Below are 14356 nucleotides of genomic sequence, written 5' to 3'. Positions count from 1 at the left end.
CCTGCATTTTCTACCAAATTTGAACTTGTTTTCTCAAAGAAAATCTCCAGCCTCTTTAAATTCAGTTTGTGCTAGAGAAGAGGTGTGAAATATATTAAGCAGATGAAAGGAGCCAAAGCAGTGTAGGGATAGACTGTTCGAGGGACTTAAATTCTAACTATAAATTATTTAAAGCACTGAATTTGAATTTACAATATCCCTTTAAATCATTCTGTGTATTCCATAATTGGAGGTAAGACATCCAGAGACATTCAGCCTGCTCCCCTGTACTCAGCATCTCTCTTTTTCCTTTTCTTGCTGGCTATGTACCTGACACCTTTCTTTTCTTCTCTGATCGTGCTACAGTTAAAGTTCCCTTTAGGTGGACTTTAAACACTTGGAATGTGAGTTCACAATATTCTCCTGTAAGCAAAGAGCCTTTCCTTGTTTCGACACGCATTATATGGTTAGCCCCTTCCAGACAGAGATACACAGGGAAAGGTATACGCTTTATTCACTGTGTTGTGTAAGGCTCCCCTGCTAGCACCCTGCCTTGATTCAATACTGAGTAGAAGACTGCTGCTGTTTTCCTCATTTTTCACTTGAGAGGGGAATGTGGATACACACAGCCACGCTCATGGTGTCATTTTCCTTAGCCCTGTAGTAAATTGGCCTGGTTCAGAAAAAGAGGCTATTTTTCCTTATCGACTATGAGTGTTAGTCTCGGGATCCAAGGCTCCACTTACTGCCTTGGAGAGGTTTTCAGTCTGCTACTGAAAGTGCTAAATCCTACACTTCTGCTAACTGGTTGGAGGAAACACCATCCCCCAACCGTGTGGGTTTTAAAACTGTTTTAATATATTTTTAAGTGCTTTAACACTCTCCCTTGTATGTGATGGGCAATCTCTAAGCCTGGATGTTGGACAAAATATCAATAAAACCCGCTGCTTCTGTTGAAAACAAAACCTCATACGGCTTCCTGCGCAGCCGTTGCGTTTGTAAATCACTCGGGGCACATGACCTCTTAACCGTATCTTGTTTCCAACTCACAAAATGATGGAAGGTGATTGGGCTCCATGCACTCACCGCCACTCTCCCCCCTTCTCTCCTCTGTGCGATTTTCCTTCCCCCGAGTTGCTCTGACAGAGTAAGCCCAGTTTGCACCAGCCTTTTCCAGCCGAGGGGCAGCAGGCGCCGAGCAGCTTCATGCACTCCTTGCTCCTGCGAAGGGCAGGGTCGGTGATTTATTCCCGTCTCCATCATGGAGAGGGACTTTGGCGGCGGGAAAAAGCAACCCCTTGGCATTCCCTGGGACATCAGCGGAGTCATGGACGAAGGGGAAGAGGAGCAGTTTTGCTTGTGAGTAGTAACGCTTAATTCGGTAGCTGCTTGTCATGTTGGCAGTGGATTCGGAGCGCAGGCGAGCTGCGGCGTTAGAGAACTGCCCCCGCTTTACATGGGGACAGACTGGGGTCTGTGTGTCCCTCAGCGTGCTGGGGTGTACATGCAGCAGCCGGCCTCCAGCCCCGTCAGAGGCTGACCTCGGCAGAGGACAGCCACAGTGCGGGCACGCCTGGTGCGTGTGCAATGTTGCAGGGGGCTGTGAAGTTTTTGGGGAGCAATTGGAAGAAGAAAAATCAAGCCAGATGCAGTCCTGAAAGAGCAGATAGAGAAGGCAACAGCAGGCTAACTCATATGCTAGTGCATATTTAGTTTTTTAAGCAGCTGTAAGAAAGTCTGTTTGTTTCTTCTCTTAAAAGGTCAAAAGACCCCTCCAGTATAAAAGAGTAGAGAGGACTTGTTTCTACCTAGATACTGTGCTTTTTGATATTGAAGACCAGAATATGCAGCTGCAAAAACTGCAGCAAGAAGAATGGGTTTGGAAGGGTGAGAGAAGGGTTGGCATGAAGAAAAAGATGTTGACAACGTTCTAGGCTAACGTAGTGACAAAGTCAAATTTTGCTTCAGTTTTAATCTTTGATAAGATGAGCAGTCCTGGCTGAATTTCAATACTAATTGGGGGTGTCTCTTTTGATCATCATACACACAGCAGACTCCAGCAAAATCTTTAGAATTGCTTAACAATACAGAAAGATACTCAGATGTTCTTTGCAATCAATAATCTGGGTATATAAACAGCCAGATTTTTTAAGTGGAAAGCATGTTTTTCTGATACAGCAACTGTCAGGTGAAAACTTGTTATCTCTCAATGCTTACTGACCTCTAATTTCCTTCTGCCTGACCAGGCTTCCCTCATCCCTGGTGGGAGCCGGGGTACAAGACAAAGCTGGGGTGGCCTCACCTGCTCTTTATTCCGTTGATCTTTGCAGATTAAAAAGGATTTTATGGGGAGGAAGGTCTGGGTCTGGGAAGGGAAGAGGAAGGGGGGAGGACTTCTCTGCATGCTTTTGGAGGGCCGTGTATTGGTTGATGTGCCGCTGTACAGTTGTCAGCCATAGTCTTGGTCTTTCAGCTGTGACTATTAACTGCACAACATTACTGTTTCTTTTTTTCACTGGGAATCAAGGGAATGGGGAGAATTAAATCCTTTTCTCTCACCCAAAGCATTCCTCTGAGTGAAGATCACGTACTCGGGCTCAGCAGATGCGCTTGGACGTGTGCCCCTGACTATTGGCTTGTAAGGCATCCTATGCTTTTCTGGTTTGGGGGACTCGGAGTGTATCTTTGTCCCCCAGGAGTAACAGAGACCAAGAGTTGTAAACTACACCAGCCGTTTGTTAAGGGCTTACTATAAGCAGGTAGCCCAGATGTTGCAAAGGCACCAGTCACAACCTCCCTTCCTATCACGCAGCCCTGCAGGGCAGAGAGATATATCAGGATACATCCCAGCTTAGATCCACGATAAATTACCCCATTGATCAGCCCCTCTGGTGAGGCTTGTGGCAACAGGATGCTTGAGAGGTGCTCCACAGCACCCAGGCTTCCCCATGGGCATGTGGAAAAGCTGCCATGGCAGCCACCGTTCCACTAGACTGAGGGTAACGCTTTGCTGGTGGCTGTTTCACACAAAGCAGCAGCTGTATTTGAGAAAAAAGAATTAATTTTGCTACCGTACAGACTGTTCCTTCATTTACCTTAGGAAGCAATGGGAAAAGGAACAAGATAGCACAAACAACATCAGCTTCTCACAAGAATAATTACACTTCTCCTGCCATTATGTGTCCCTGCCCATGGCAGAGGAGTTGGAACTAGATGATCTTTAAGGTCCCTTCCAACCCAAACCATTCTATGATTATAAATAGCAAAATAACAACCTGTAAAGGGCATCATAATAAAGACAGACAACAAATAAGGGAAGTGTGGATACCAATCTTTATAACAGTGAACAGTGTCCATTTCTTATCACAGAAGTCTGTCTTTATTATCAGTTTAGTCTCAACCAAAATAAATCTCGAAGTACGCATTTATACTTGCGCATGTGGCGTGCTTCCACCCTCCCTCCATAACACAACAAACAAGGTCCATTCAAATGGCTGCTAATGGTTGAAAACAGTAAGCCTTAATGAGATACATAATAAGCTATTGGTAAAAATGCAATTTTCTTTTGCAATCATACTGATATCCTACCAGAGGAGGGCAACTCTACTGTGTTTTGAAGTCCAGTGAAGAACAGGCATGGAGGGTGAAGGTAGAGAGGATTCAATAGGCTTTACCAACTCTTTTCATAACTCTCTTCATGAACGTTTACAGCACACACTGAAATGCCATCGAATAAAGTTGCTTTTGACCCCTGTTCTGCAGGGCCTGCACCTTTCAGGATAAAGCATCTTAAGATGCTGAAGTGACTGTAATGTTCCACTTCATTCAGTTTGGTTTTTTTGTTTGTTTTTAAGCTGAAAATTAGTATTTTTAAATGAATTGATGTAACATTCATTGAGGTTACTGCAGTTAGGATGAAATCTGGCAGTGACATGCCTTGTTTTTTCCTCTTTCAGTTCTAGGGTAAGTATTATTCATTTCATACGTGAATAGAAACACAGGAGCTGATTGACCTTCACAGTAGGAGGTATATGTGATTTGTTAGCTGCCCATGAAACCTTTGGCTCATTGAGACTCCTGCTCCAGTTGCAGTGAAGCTTCTAGCAGATGTTTTTGATGGATTTCAGGGTGGCAGAGAAGCGGTTCAGTGAGCAGTGGAGCCGGTCATATGCTCTGATCCCCTGAAGATTTGTGCCTTGAGGTTGAGCCACCATGCGGACACTGGTTCAGCTTGGGTGGCTCTCATTTCTTCACCTCGCTTCCTCTTTCAGTGAATCATGTTCAAACCAAACACCCTTGATTCTCCTGCTACTCTTGTCAAATCTCCTCAAAATTGGCTAGCAGCTTCACAAGCTATTAGGAATGACAGGTAGACATATAGGTAGCGATGCTACAGATATCTCTAAATGAGATTACTTTCAGCATTTTACATTGGTACTTGGTCTTTGGAGGGGAGGAGTATGATGTGTCCAGGCCAAGCCCTAAGAAGTGCTACGTACCTTCAGTTCCTATTAAATTTCACATAAACTCAGTGTTACTCTGCAGCTTTTGGGCTTTGGCCAGGGGTTTGGATCTGGCTATGACCTTCTCCAGAGTTGAGGCAGGTGCTCTAATAACTATTATAAATTAATTTTGGGGAGAAAAAACAACAACAAACCCCTCCTTGATTAAATACCTCCAAGCTGTAGTGACCCCAGCTGTATTTTGAACAATATGCAGACTTGCACGTGGCAGTAACAACCTTCTAGAGTTCATCTGACCATTGCCTATTTCACTTTGGGCAGATGCTCTGAAATGCTGTCGTGGTTTAAGCCCAGCTGGTAACAAAGCACCACAAAGCCACTTGCTCACTCCTCCTCCACGGCCACGGTGGGGTGAGGAGAAAATATGAAGGCAGGCTCATGGGTCGAGACAAGGACAGGGAGAGATCACTCCCCACTTATGGGCACGGGCAAAAGACAGGCTCAACTTGGGGAAGAAACGAAATCCATTTAATTTACTACCAATCAAATCAAAACAAGGATACTGAGAAGTAAAACCCAACCTTAGAACACCTTCCCCCATCCCTCCCTCCTTCCCACCTCAGCCCCGCTCCTGGTTTTCTCCACCTCCTCCCCCTTAGTGGCACAGAGGGACAGGGAATGGAGGTTATGGTCAGTTCCTCACCCCTGGTCTCTGCCGCTCCTTCCTCCTCAGGGGAGGAGGACTCCGCACTCGGTCCCTGCTCCGCCATGGGGTATCTCCCGCGGGAGACAGTCCTCCACCAACTTCTCCAAGGTGGGTCCTTTCCCCGGGCTGCAGTCCTTCAGGCACAGACTGCTCTAGCACAGGCTTCCCCACGGAGCCCCGGCCATCTTGGGGGGCATCCATCCCCCTGCTCTGGCGTGGGCTCCTCTCTCCCTGGGCTGCAGGTGGGCATCTGCTCCCCGCTCCCCTCCACGGGGGGGGGCGGACGGACAGGGGACAGCACAGGGGTTCCTCTCCTGTTCCAATCCCCCACTCCCTGCAGGTTTCCCCTCTTAAATCTGCTCTCCCACCCGTGTTTCCACTGTCCCTGAGGGGCTCGGCCTGGGCCAGAGGCGGGTCCGGCTTGGAGCCGGGGGAGCTTCCAGCAGCTTCTCTCAGGAGCCGGCCCTGTGGACCCTCCCCTGCTGCCAAAACCCCCCCCACCACACAAACCCAAAACAAATGCCTAGAGCAAAAAGGGCTTCACCTTGGGATGTTCTGCCATAATACGACAGGACTTGTGAACGTGCATTCCTGAACCCCTTCAGCGATGGTGTTCCCCCCGTCAGCAGTAACGACCTACGTCACAGCCGGCCTGAAGACATCTTGTTTGTGTAAGGCCCGCGAGTCTGGGGCCGGTGCCCAGGGCTGATGGCCGGGAGAGAGGGGGGCTTGTGGTGAGGTGGCTTGTGCCCCCCCAGGGGCCTGAGGGGCTGGTTCTGCAGCGGCAGGACGGGTGTCTGGGACTCAGGCAAGGGCTCGCGGAGGGAAAGAGAGAAATTTTGCCTCAGCTGCGCCTGAGACTTGAGGGAAGAAGGCTGAGGGGCAGCATGGAGTGTTTGACGTGTCGATGTGCAGTGTCGCTCTACAACTTCTGCTCTTCTAAAGCTGAAGGTCACCTTAGATTCAGGCTTGCTTTAGATTTGGGTCAATACAGGAATTGTCTCATCTTTCCTCAGAGCGTTGGTGGTTACATTAACCAGCTGGGGTTTTGTCTGAGAGGCTGCATTTCGCCACAAGCCCCAGCTTGTGCCGCAGAGATATTGAGCCTGGTTTGGAAGCTGCGGGAATGGCAGTTACTCAGAAACTCGCGGCGTTTGGGTCTGACACCACAGTTAGTGCGCTGATGCCCGCTTCGGTCCCATGCAGTAATATCTTCTTTTTTAACGAATAATAGAGTGCTTGTGAGCTTGTGTGAGGCAGGCAGGGTGCTGTGGGAGGACGAGCAGCTTTAAGGCTGCAAACTTTTATTGTTTAAAATCGGTTTAATAGCAAAGATAGCTGTACACAAATCCTGGTACTAATGACTTACTATTTTTCACTAAGTTTGATGTTATTAGCTTTTCAGAAACTAAATGTCTGAGATGCCTCCTGGTAGCTTCTATCACATATATGTTTGAGCAAGAGATTATTTTACTGTTTTAGCAGAAGAAAAAAAATTCTAATTAATTTTACCTGTCAGCAAGCTAACTGTTAATTCAGAATCCACTGAGAAGCTTCTGATTAACTAAAAATTGTCCTTTTATTAAGCAAATTAGAGCCATTCGAGCAGCACGAGACATTTGTAAAGCCGCTATTAGAAGTAACTTACTGAATGATTTTACAATAAGAAGTCAGTTTGCCAGGAAGAGGAGACCATTTTAGTTTCAGTAGGATTGGGCATAGGCAGAGATGTAGCATCACAATGTACAGTGAAGCTAAACAGCTGTACTGCTCAGGATGTTCCTAATTATTTGTTTCCTGTATGAAAAATCTGCTTCTTGTACATTAACACTCAGGAATGTTAAAATATGAGTTAAGAGTAAATAAGCCGAACTGCATTTAGTCACTGTGCCAGCACTCTCAATAAGAGTTGACCTTAACTCAATTAAGCAGAAATTATTTTCAAAGTGATATAAACTAAGTGGTGTAGTAGAGGCAAGAAGCTATTAGATTGCAAATTATTATGTATGAGGGATCTTCAGTAATTGTCAATGATTCTTAATATGTAGCAAACATGAAGTCATTCAAGCTAGAGTGGTGCTAGGGCAGAGAGCACACACCAATGCTTATGTAGGAGCTGGCATGCAGTAACACATTACCTCAAAACTTGTAGTCCAAGCACTAAATCACTCTAAGACCTTTTTAATTCTGTATGAGAGCATCTGCAAGATAATTTAATGAAGTTTACCTGCACTACCTTAAACACTGATTGGGATTAACTTTGCTGACTGCTGTGCGTAACCGGGCTGTGGTATGTGAGCAGGATTCTCGAAGCAGCCAAGGGACAACTGAAATCTGTTCAGCCAGTTGCCTTAGGGACGTGCTGCAGCGCAGGGGATTTGGGAGCCCCTCAGGAAGGGAATTGCAGATGTGACTGAGCGGGGAGTGCCCTCCGGATGAAGAAATGGCACCAAGAAATGCCTCCGCTGTTGAACTTGTGAGTGTGAGGGAGCTGGGGACTGCCAGCACTGGTGCAAGCTGGCAGCTCATAACACCCATCAGGGTGCAAGTCCCCAACATCTAAATCAGGCTCCAAATGTCTCCGTTGCACATTTCATTGCGGTGGAAGGTGCCACCATGTCCAGCTCCAGATCTAATCTGGCAGTGCAGCTTTAACTCGTGTATTACATTTTCTGTGAGCAATGCAAAGGGCCTGGAAAACTTGTCTGAATCTCCCACTGACTCCTTGGCTCGCTTCCCACTTTCCCTGTCTCATTTGGCATTTCTGTGCTTGCTCATAATGAGCATTCACAGAACAACAATAAAGAGGAAATTTGGTAAAGAATAAAGGTAAATTTATTAAGGCTAGCAAGCGTGGAGAAAGCTGATGTGTACTGTGTCTGTAATTTTGCCAATAACACTGCGACAGAAATAGCAGTTTAGGGTTTGCGTTCAACTTACGCATCTGCATTTCTTCTCTGTTGCTTTGCAATCAGACTAACAGCCACTGCAGAGACCATCAGTGACAGCGATTACATTATGACCTTTTAAAGCTTACTTTCAGAGTAAAGATTTTTATCCCATATTACCGGTAATTGCTGACTGAGTTTAATACAATACTCCCAGTGCACTGGAACTGCAGGGCTTGTGATTTCCATGATTTAATAGATCAAGTGTCTTGGCCATGGGGGAGACAAACTATCGTAACAGGATCTTTGCCATTTGGTGAATTTCACGTTTCCTACCAAGACGCTTCTTATTTGCTGTATGCCTCTGCTGCCCGGTCTTGCAAATGACATACCCTGCTGTAGAGTATAGCCAGGTAAGGGGTGTAGTCAGAGCCAAACTTCAAGGGTTTTTCAAAGCTTTGTGCTAATGAGACTCCAATTTAGTTTTGTCCATGAGAGCAGAGAGCAAAAGGAGGTATGTTAATCCCATGTTTCAGCCCTCCATGGCATGCCCTTCCCTGGCAGCTGTACACTGCACGTGGCATAACAGACGTTTCATGTGATGGAGCGAGAGGACACCTGTAAAAGCCATGACACAGTGATCTCTGTCTCTGTGCAAAATGCTTTTGTGCATACCTTGACCATTCATGTGCCTGATTTCAGTCGTGTGTAGTGTGTTAGTTTGGCCTTGTGACACATGCGTACGCCAGACATAATCTGTTAAGCACAAAAGAAAAGCAGAATCAGATCATCAGCTCTGTATACACCAAGCAATTCCAGCATACCATTTGGAAGGAGCACTGTCTGGAGAGACTGAATGGAGATGTAGACCTGTGTCTTACATGTTTCCTGCTTTTTATTGTAGGGGACACCAGCATTAATACAGTCCTAATAAACAATTTGCTTATAAACAATGAAAGGTGCCACTACAATTGCACGTGTGTGCACATGTACCCCATCACCCTTCCCCCTACGCCAGCCAGCTCTGCTTTTGGGATGGAGCAAAACTGGGGTATGGTGGAGTGGTCATTCCTGCTGCATATGCCAGGGGCAGGATGCCTTTGCTTTTGCCATGCACTGACCCAGAACAGGGTAAGAAAGCCCTCTACAGCAAGGGGCAGCCAAAACCACCTGGAAAAGATCCTGTGGTCATGCTAATACCTTGAGGAACCAGGATGAGTTTGTGTGAATTACAAAACAGACCTTCAGTGAAGGCTAAGAATGATCCCAATGATTTTGAAATTCAGGTCAAATTTGGAAAACTTGGGTTTGTTACTTTAGGTTTTGCATCCCCTGAACGCAGGCCGAGATGGGCTGACTGGGAATGACTGATCTGCAAAGCCAGTGCAGGGTGACTTCGAGTGCTCAGTGCAACAGAAGCTGCTCTGAACCCTCGTCCTGCTGTTTACCTTTTGGGTAAAGATACCCATGCTTAGTTTATGGTTGATGGCAGTTTGTTTCCCCCATGAAGCAATTAGCATACCAAACCTGTGCCAGAATTACCACTTCTAGGAGTCTTGTGGGGAAGTTCTTTTTCACCTGCTTAGTTCTTGATCTTGGTCGATGGGACAGCTGACACTTTGCCAAACATGCCAGTGGTTTACGGAGTGAGAACGTGTTTGCTGGGTTCTGGATGAGATGGGGTCACTAGTAGTAACAGCTCCTCTTTACTGGAATTCCTGCTCTCAGCATCATGGGAATGGCTCTGTATTAACAACCTGAAAGAGAAAGCCTTTACGGCCCATTCCTCATTGGTTTGCCGAACTAACCAATTTCCCCAAATGATATTAATACCCCTACAGTGTAATTTCCTCATTAAACAGAGAACCAAATATTGTTCCACACGTCTGCTTGATAGAATCCTGTATAAACAAGCTGGGAAGTCTCATCTCTTAAATTTTCTAATGCAAGAAACTTCTGTCATTTTCTGAAACACTGAAATTGGGCTCTGACCATTAGATATAACCATTTTAATGCTTTTATTGTACAGTCCTGGCATCCACCCTTTCCATGTATTGTCTAAAAGAGCATTAACTAGATGCATGGGAGTTATGAAACTAGTCAGCTAACATTCGAAGCAAACATTTTAGCAGCACGCCCCCACAGTTTTCAGAGGCTGAACTTTTGTTTCAGCTGTGATGTTATACAATCCTATTTCCATGGCAAACTTACAGATACACACTTGTCAAAATTCATGGTTTATTTAGCAAAACTGTCGAGGCACATATGTGCCATATGCATTCTCCCATTCTTTTCAGATACGCTTTTTAAAACAGCAATTTCCTGCTGCAATTAAGTCTGTTGCTCGGACTTCAATAGATGTATTTGGCATTGAAAGGGAGTCTGGCTTGGATCCCTATCACTAAAAAGAGCACTGGTCAACCCCCCCCCCCATGTTCTTCTACTGTTCCATCTCCTGCCTATTACAGTCTTTTAAGCATCCTCTATTTTATTTGATATTTCTTTTTCCCACCCTGGTATTTATCCTATATTCAGAAGGCACTCTTTCCCTGAAGAAAACTGTACTGTCTACCCATGAATCTCAAAGACCTGTGTCTGTTAACTGTCATGACATCTCCTTCATACAACCCAGGATAAGCACACAGGCAGTCTGAGGATGAAGCAAAGGAGATACCTGCTTCTTCCAGGACAGAGGTGTGGCAGGCAGGCAGTGGGAGGTGGGATTTTTTGAGCCCTTGCCCTACCCTGCAGACAGAAGAGGTGTTGCCTCCTTGCTAGGTCTGAGTGATGGAAAACAGCAACAGGCAATCAAAATTGTATGCTCAGGCCTTGGACTCCAGCTGAGTAGGGTCTGGGAATCTGGTAAAACCAGGAAACTTCATGGGCCACCGAGGTTTTTTTGTGAGAAATTATGTATATGTATTTTGGAAATGTTTTCAGTGTGGACGAAAATGCCCCTCCTGCCTTTGTGTCACTCCTGTTTCTTTTTCCTCATCCCAACCACCACCACTAGCTCCTGGCTCTTTGGTCTGGCCCCAGTCTCCTCACCCAGCTAGGATGCATCCCACCCCATCCCCAGCGCCCTGGTCCCAGTGCACTCACACCTTTGCTCCCAGTTGGCTGTCACACTGTTGTCCCCCTCACCACTGTGGTGCCATCCTTGTCCCTTGCCTTCTCTCTTTCTGCTGTCCCAGCTCCTGACCTCGTACCAACCTCTCCTCCTCTCATCTTGGTACCTCCACCCCTCTTTCTCCCACGCTCTCACACACTTCACTATTAATTATATCTGCAACTGTCCCTGGCCTCCAGGCTCAAATGTGTCTTGCTTTCTTTGCACATGTTGCCCTGAGACAAGCTGGTAGTTGCCAAAATATGGCAAATAGAGGCAAAGCTCCCTGCTTCCCATCCCAGTGCCTGTATCCATGGCACAGGGCAACACTGTGCCATGAAGCCCCTTGATGGTGTCCTTCACACATATGCTGGGTTTTAGCAGTGAGCCAGTGCAAATGGAATGTAGGCTCTAACAAGAGAAAGCACATTCTTGTAAAGGATGATATGAGGCTGCTTATTTGGAGGATTAGTATTAACTTGCCTGTAACAAGGAAGCCCAAGCAACAAACTAGCGAAAAAGCAAGGCACAGATCTACGGAGCCCCAGCTCTAATTTTCCTTGCTCTGATCACTAGGCTGACATAATCTTGCTTGATTGTGTAAAATGACATTAAGAATGAGTGGTGAGCCTTTTCTCCCTTTGCTGATCACTGCTCCACCCCGGACATTAATGCAGTCCATGCTATCAAGCCATGACTTAACTCTGAGCCAGCTCAAAGCACAGCCACAGCAGAGCCAAAATGAATTTCGATGACCAAGAACAGAAGCAAAATCCCTTCCCTGTCCTCGTCCATGGTGTGGGGAGGCAGTTTTGCACAGTGGCAAAGCCATTCGCGTTGGGAGAGGAAGGGGAGAGTGGAGGAACATGAGGAGGGGGCTCTGCAGGAGGGATCACTGGCCAGAGCTGGGGGAGGGCAGCTGGGAGCTTGCAGGGGGATGCATAGGTCACTTGGTTTTTTTCCCACTAAATCACCCTAGCACAGCCTTCCCCTTCCTCGCTCTAGCTTATTCAGTTGTCTCTGACTAGTGGCAAACTGCGTGTCTTCACACAAGCACCACTCACTCCTTCACCTTCCCAATTTTACCACGTGAGGGACACCTGGCATGGTGTAGGGGAAGGAGAGGGGCTGGCAGGGAAACCATGGCCAACTGGACTTTGATTTTTTTTTTTTTTTTTTTTAAGAAAAAATAAATATTGGCTAGCTATCGTGAGAGTGTGCAGACAGCCATGGTAGGAGAGAAGCCCCAGGGGGAGCGTTTGAATCCCTAGTGGATCAGTCCATATTATTCAACATAAACACCTCACTACAGGTCAAAGCAATGAGTGACTTTGGGTACCACCAGACTGCCAGCTTAGAGTATTGAATTTAGGCTCCTGGACTAGGAAGTGAGAGAGTAGATGCTTAATTTGCCTGACTGATATACAGGAAAATGAAGAGACCTACCTGAATTAGACAGATTGCAGCTTTTTGCTGCACCACAGGTAACAATTAAGGTAGGATATATTTTAAAGTAGTTAATTTTAGGGCCAGCAGTGCTCTCTGTAGTATCTTTGAACCTTCCACATGCCATTAGTAGCAATATACACAGCAACCTTCAAGCAACCTTAGTTTTGCACGATTTTCAAGGCTTAAAGGTTTTTTCCTAGTTTGTTTTTTTTTGCTTTGGTTTTGGAGAGAGCGGAGAGAAGGAAAGGAACCAAATGTTAGTAAGATCATTTGGAAATCAAAGAAATGTGCAGTTGTGAGGGTTGCCTGTGACAAAAAGGCTTCCTGAAAGTGCAAGCTGTAACAGCATTTCAGTAATTTGCCTGTTCCGTGAGGTTGGTAAATAACCAAATCCTTCAGCTGAAATTGCTCTGTCCCCACGCTTGTCTGTACCACTGTACAAGGTAAATGTAGCTGTTGTGGTAGCGGGTAGATGAAGTTTCATATTTGACACAGCTGGAGCTTGATCTGCTTACTAGTAATAAATACTGAAGTATAAGCAGAAGCTAAGCTGGATAGAAACCAGAAGTATTAGCCAAGTGAAGTTCCTTAGTTTGTCCCCGAATAAATCAAAGGGCCTTCTGAGACAGCTGTCAGAGGTCCAGAGTTAGACATATCCTTTCAGTGAAATGAACATAGATTGTTTCAAAGATTTCCCCTTGCTTTAGAAGGTATGACAGCAGCATCGAGGACACACAGTCGGTAACAATATCCCATTCTCCCGTCACCTCTCTCTAGGGGAATAGGCACGTTTATTATTCGATTTCCACCTGCGCCAGCACCCTCATACTTCATCTTCCTCCCTTGTTTCCAGAAGCGTTATGTGTCACCTGTAGAAGTATATAGCTCAAGCAAGGTTTCATCTCTCTGGCTGGCTTTTCTGCTTTGCCTGCCTAGTTTTTGATGTCCAGAAACTTAAAGCTACATTAACACCTAACAAGGCTTAGGCAGAGTTTGCTTAAATTATTCATACAAAATACTGTCTAATTCCTTCTTGAATTGATTTAATTTATTCCTCCCCTTGCTAAATGTAGAAAAAATACATGTATTCTACAACCACTGTTATTAAGTAGCTCAAGCTATTCCCTCTGATTGTGATTGCTTGAATATCAGACTTTTTTCCTTGGGAATTAGTAGCAGGTTACATGCACTTGGCCTGACTCTTCATTGCTCTGCCCTACACACAGGACAAATGGCTATATGTAGAGATAATGGCTTTATTCCCTGTTGTTTTGATCACATGTGGGAACCCAGTCCCCGGAAGCATGGTCCCAATTTGTGAGCAATCCGTTCACCCATTCTTTCAAATACAGTACTTTTCTTCCAATGCCAAAAATTGAAATAACAGAATCATCTTCTCTGCCTCTTTTCTTAGTCTTCTGTGCACATAGCCACCTATGCAATTATTTCATCAATAAAAACCTTTTTCCAGATAATGCATTGTTCCTCCTCACCTAAGAATGAGTTGGAATTTCCTTTATTCCTGTCACATGGAGAATAACTGGAAATACATGCATAAGTTTTAGCACTGAAATATGTACATGGGCAAGTTTAAATAGTCCTTTTAATATCAAAGTTGCTGGGAGTGACCAACCTCCTTCAGTGCAGGGATTGGCAAACTTATGAAAGCGTTATGCCAGATTCTCAGTTTCTTTACCAAATGAGCCCTTATACCTTACAGGTCGTCAAAACACCAGCAATCACTTTGTTAGTCATAAAAAAC

At 45.5% G+C, this 14356-nt stretch overlaps 1 protein-coding gene across 2 annotated transcripts in view; it reads left to right on the top strand.

Moving 5' to 3' along the window:
* Positions 1-1093: 1093 nt before the first annotated feature.
* Positions 1094-14356, top strand: part of FRMPD4 (FERM and PDZ domain containing 4) — a 410939-nt gene continuing 397676 nt past the window's right edge. The window contains exon 1 of one of the 2 annotated variants that reach the window (XM_069770399.1): positions 1094-1338. In XM_069770399.1, coding sequence (XP_069626500.1) covers positions 1241-1338 — 98 coding nt within the window. In that variant the 5' untranslated portion in view covers positions 1094-1240. The remainder of the gene's footprint in view (positions 1339-14356) is intronic. The other variant, XM_069770396.1, reaches the window with a different exon arrangement.

This window comes from Haliaeetus albicilla, chromosome 25 (assembly GCF_947461875.1).
Source record: "Haliaeetus albicilla chromosome 25, bHalAlb1.1, whole genome shotgun sequence".
NCBI classification, from domain to species: Eukaryota; Metazoa; Chordata; class Aves; order Accipitriformes; family Accipitridae; genus Haliaeetus; species Haliaeetus albicilla.
The sequence above is the reverse complement of the archived record's forward strand: the minus strand, read 5'-3'. Positions and strand labels throughout refer to the sequence as shown.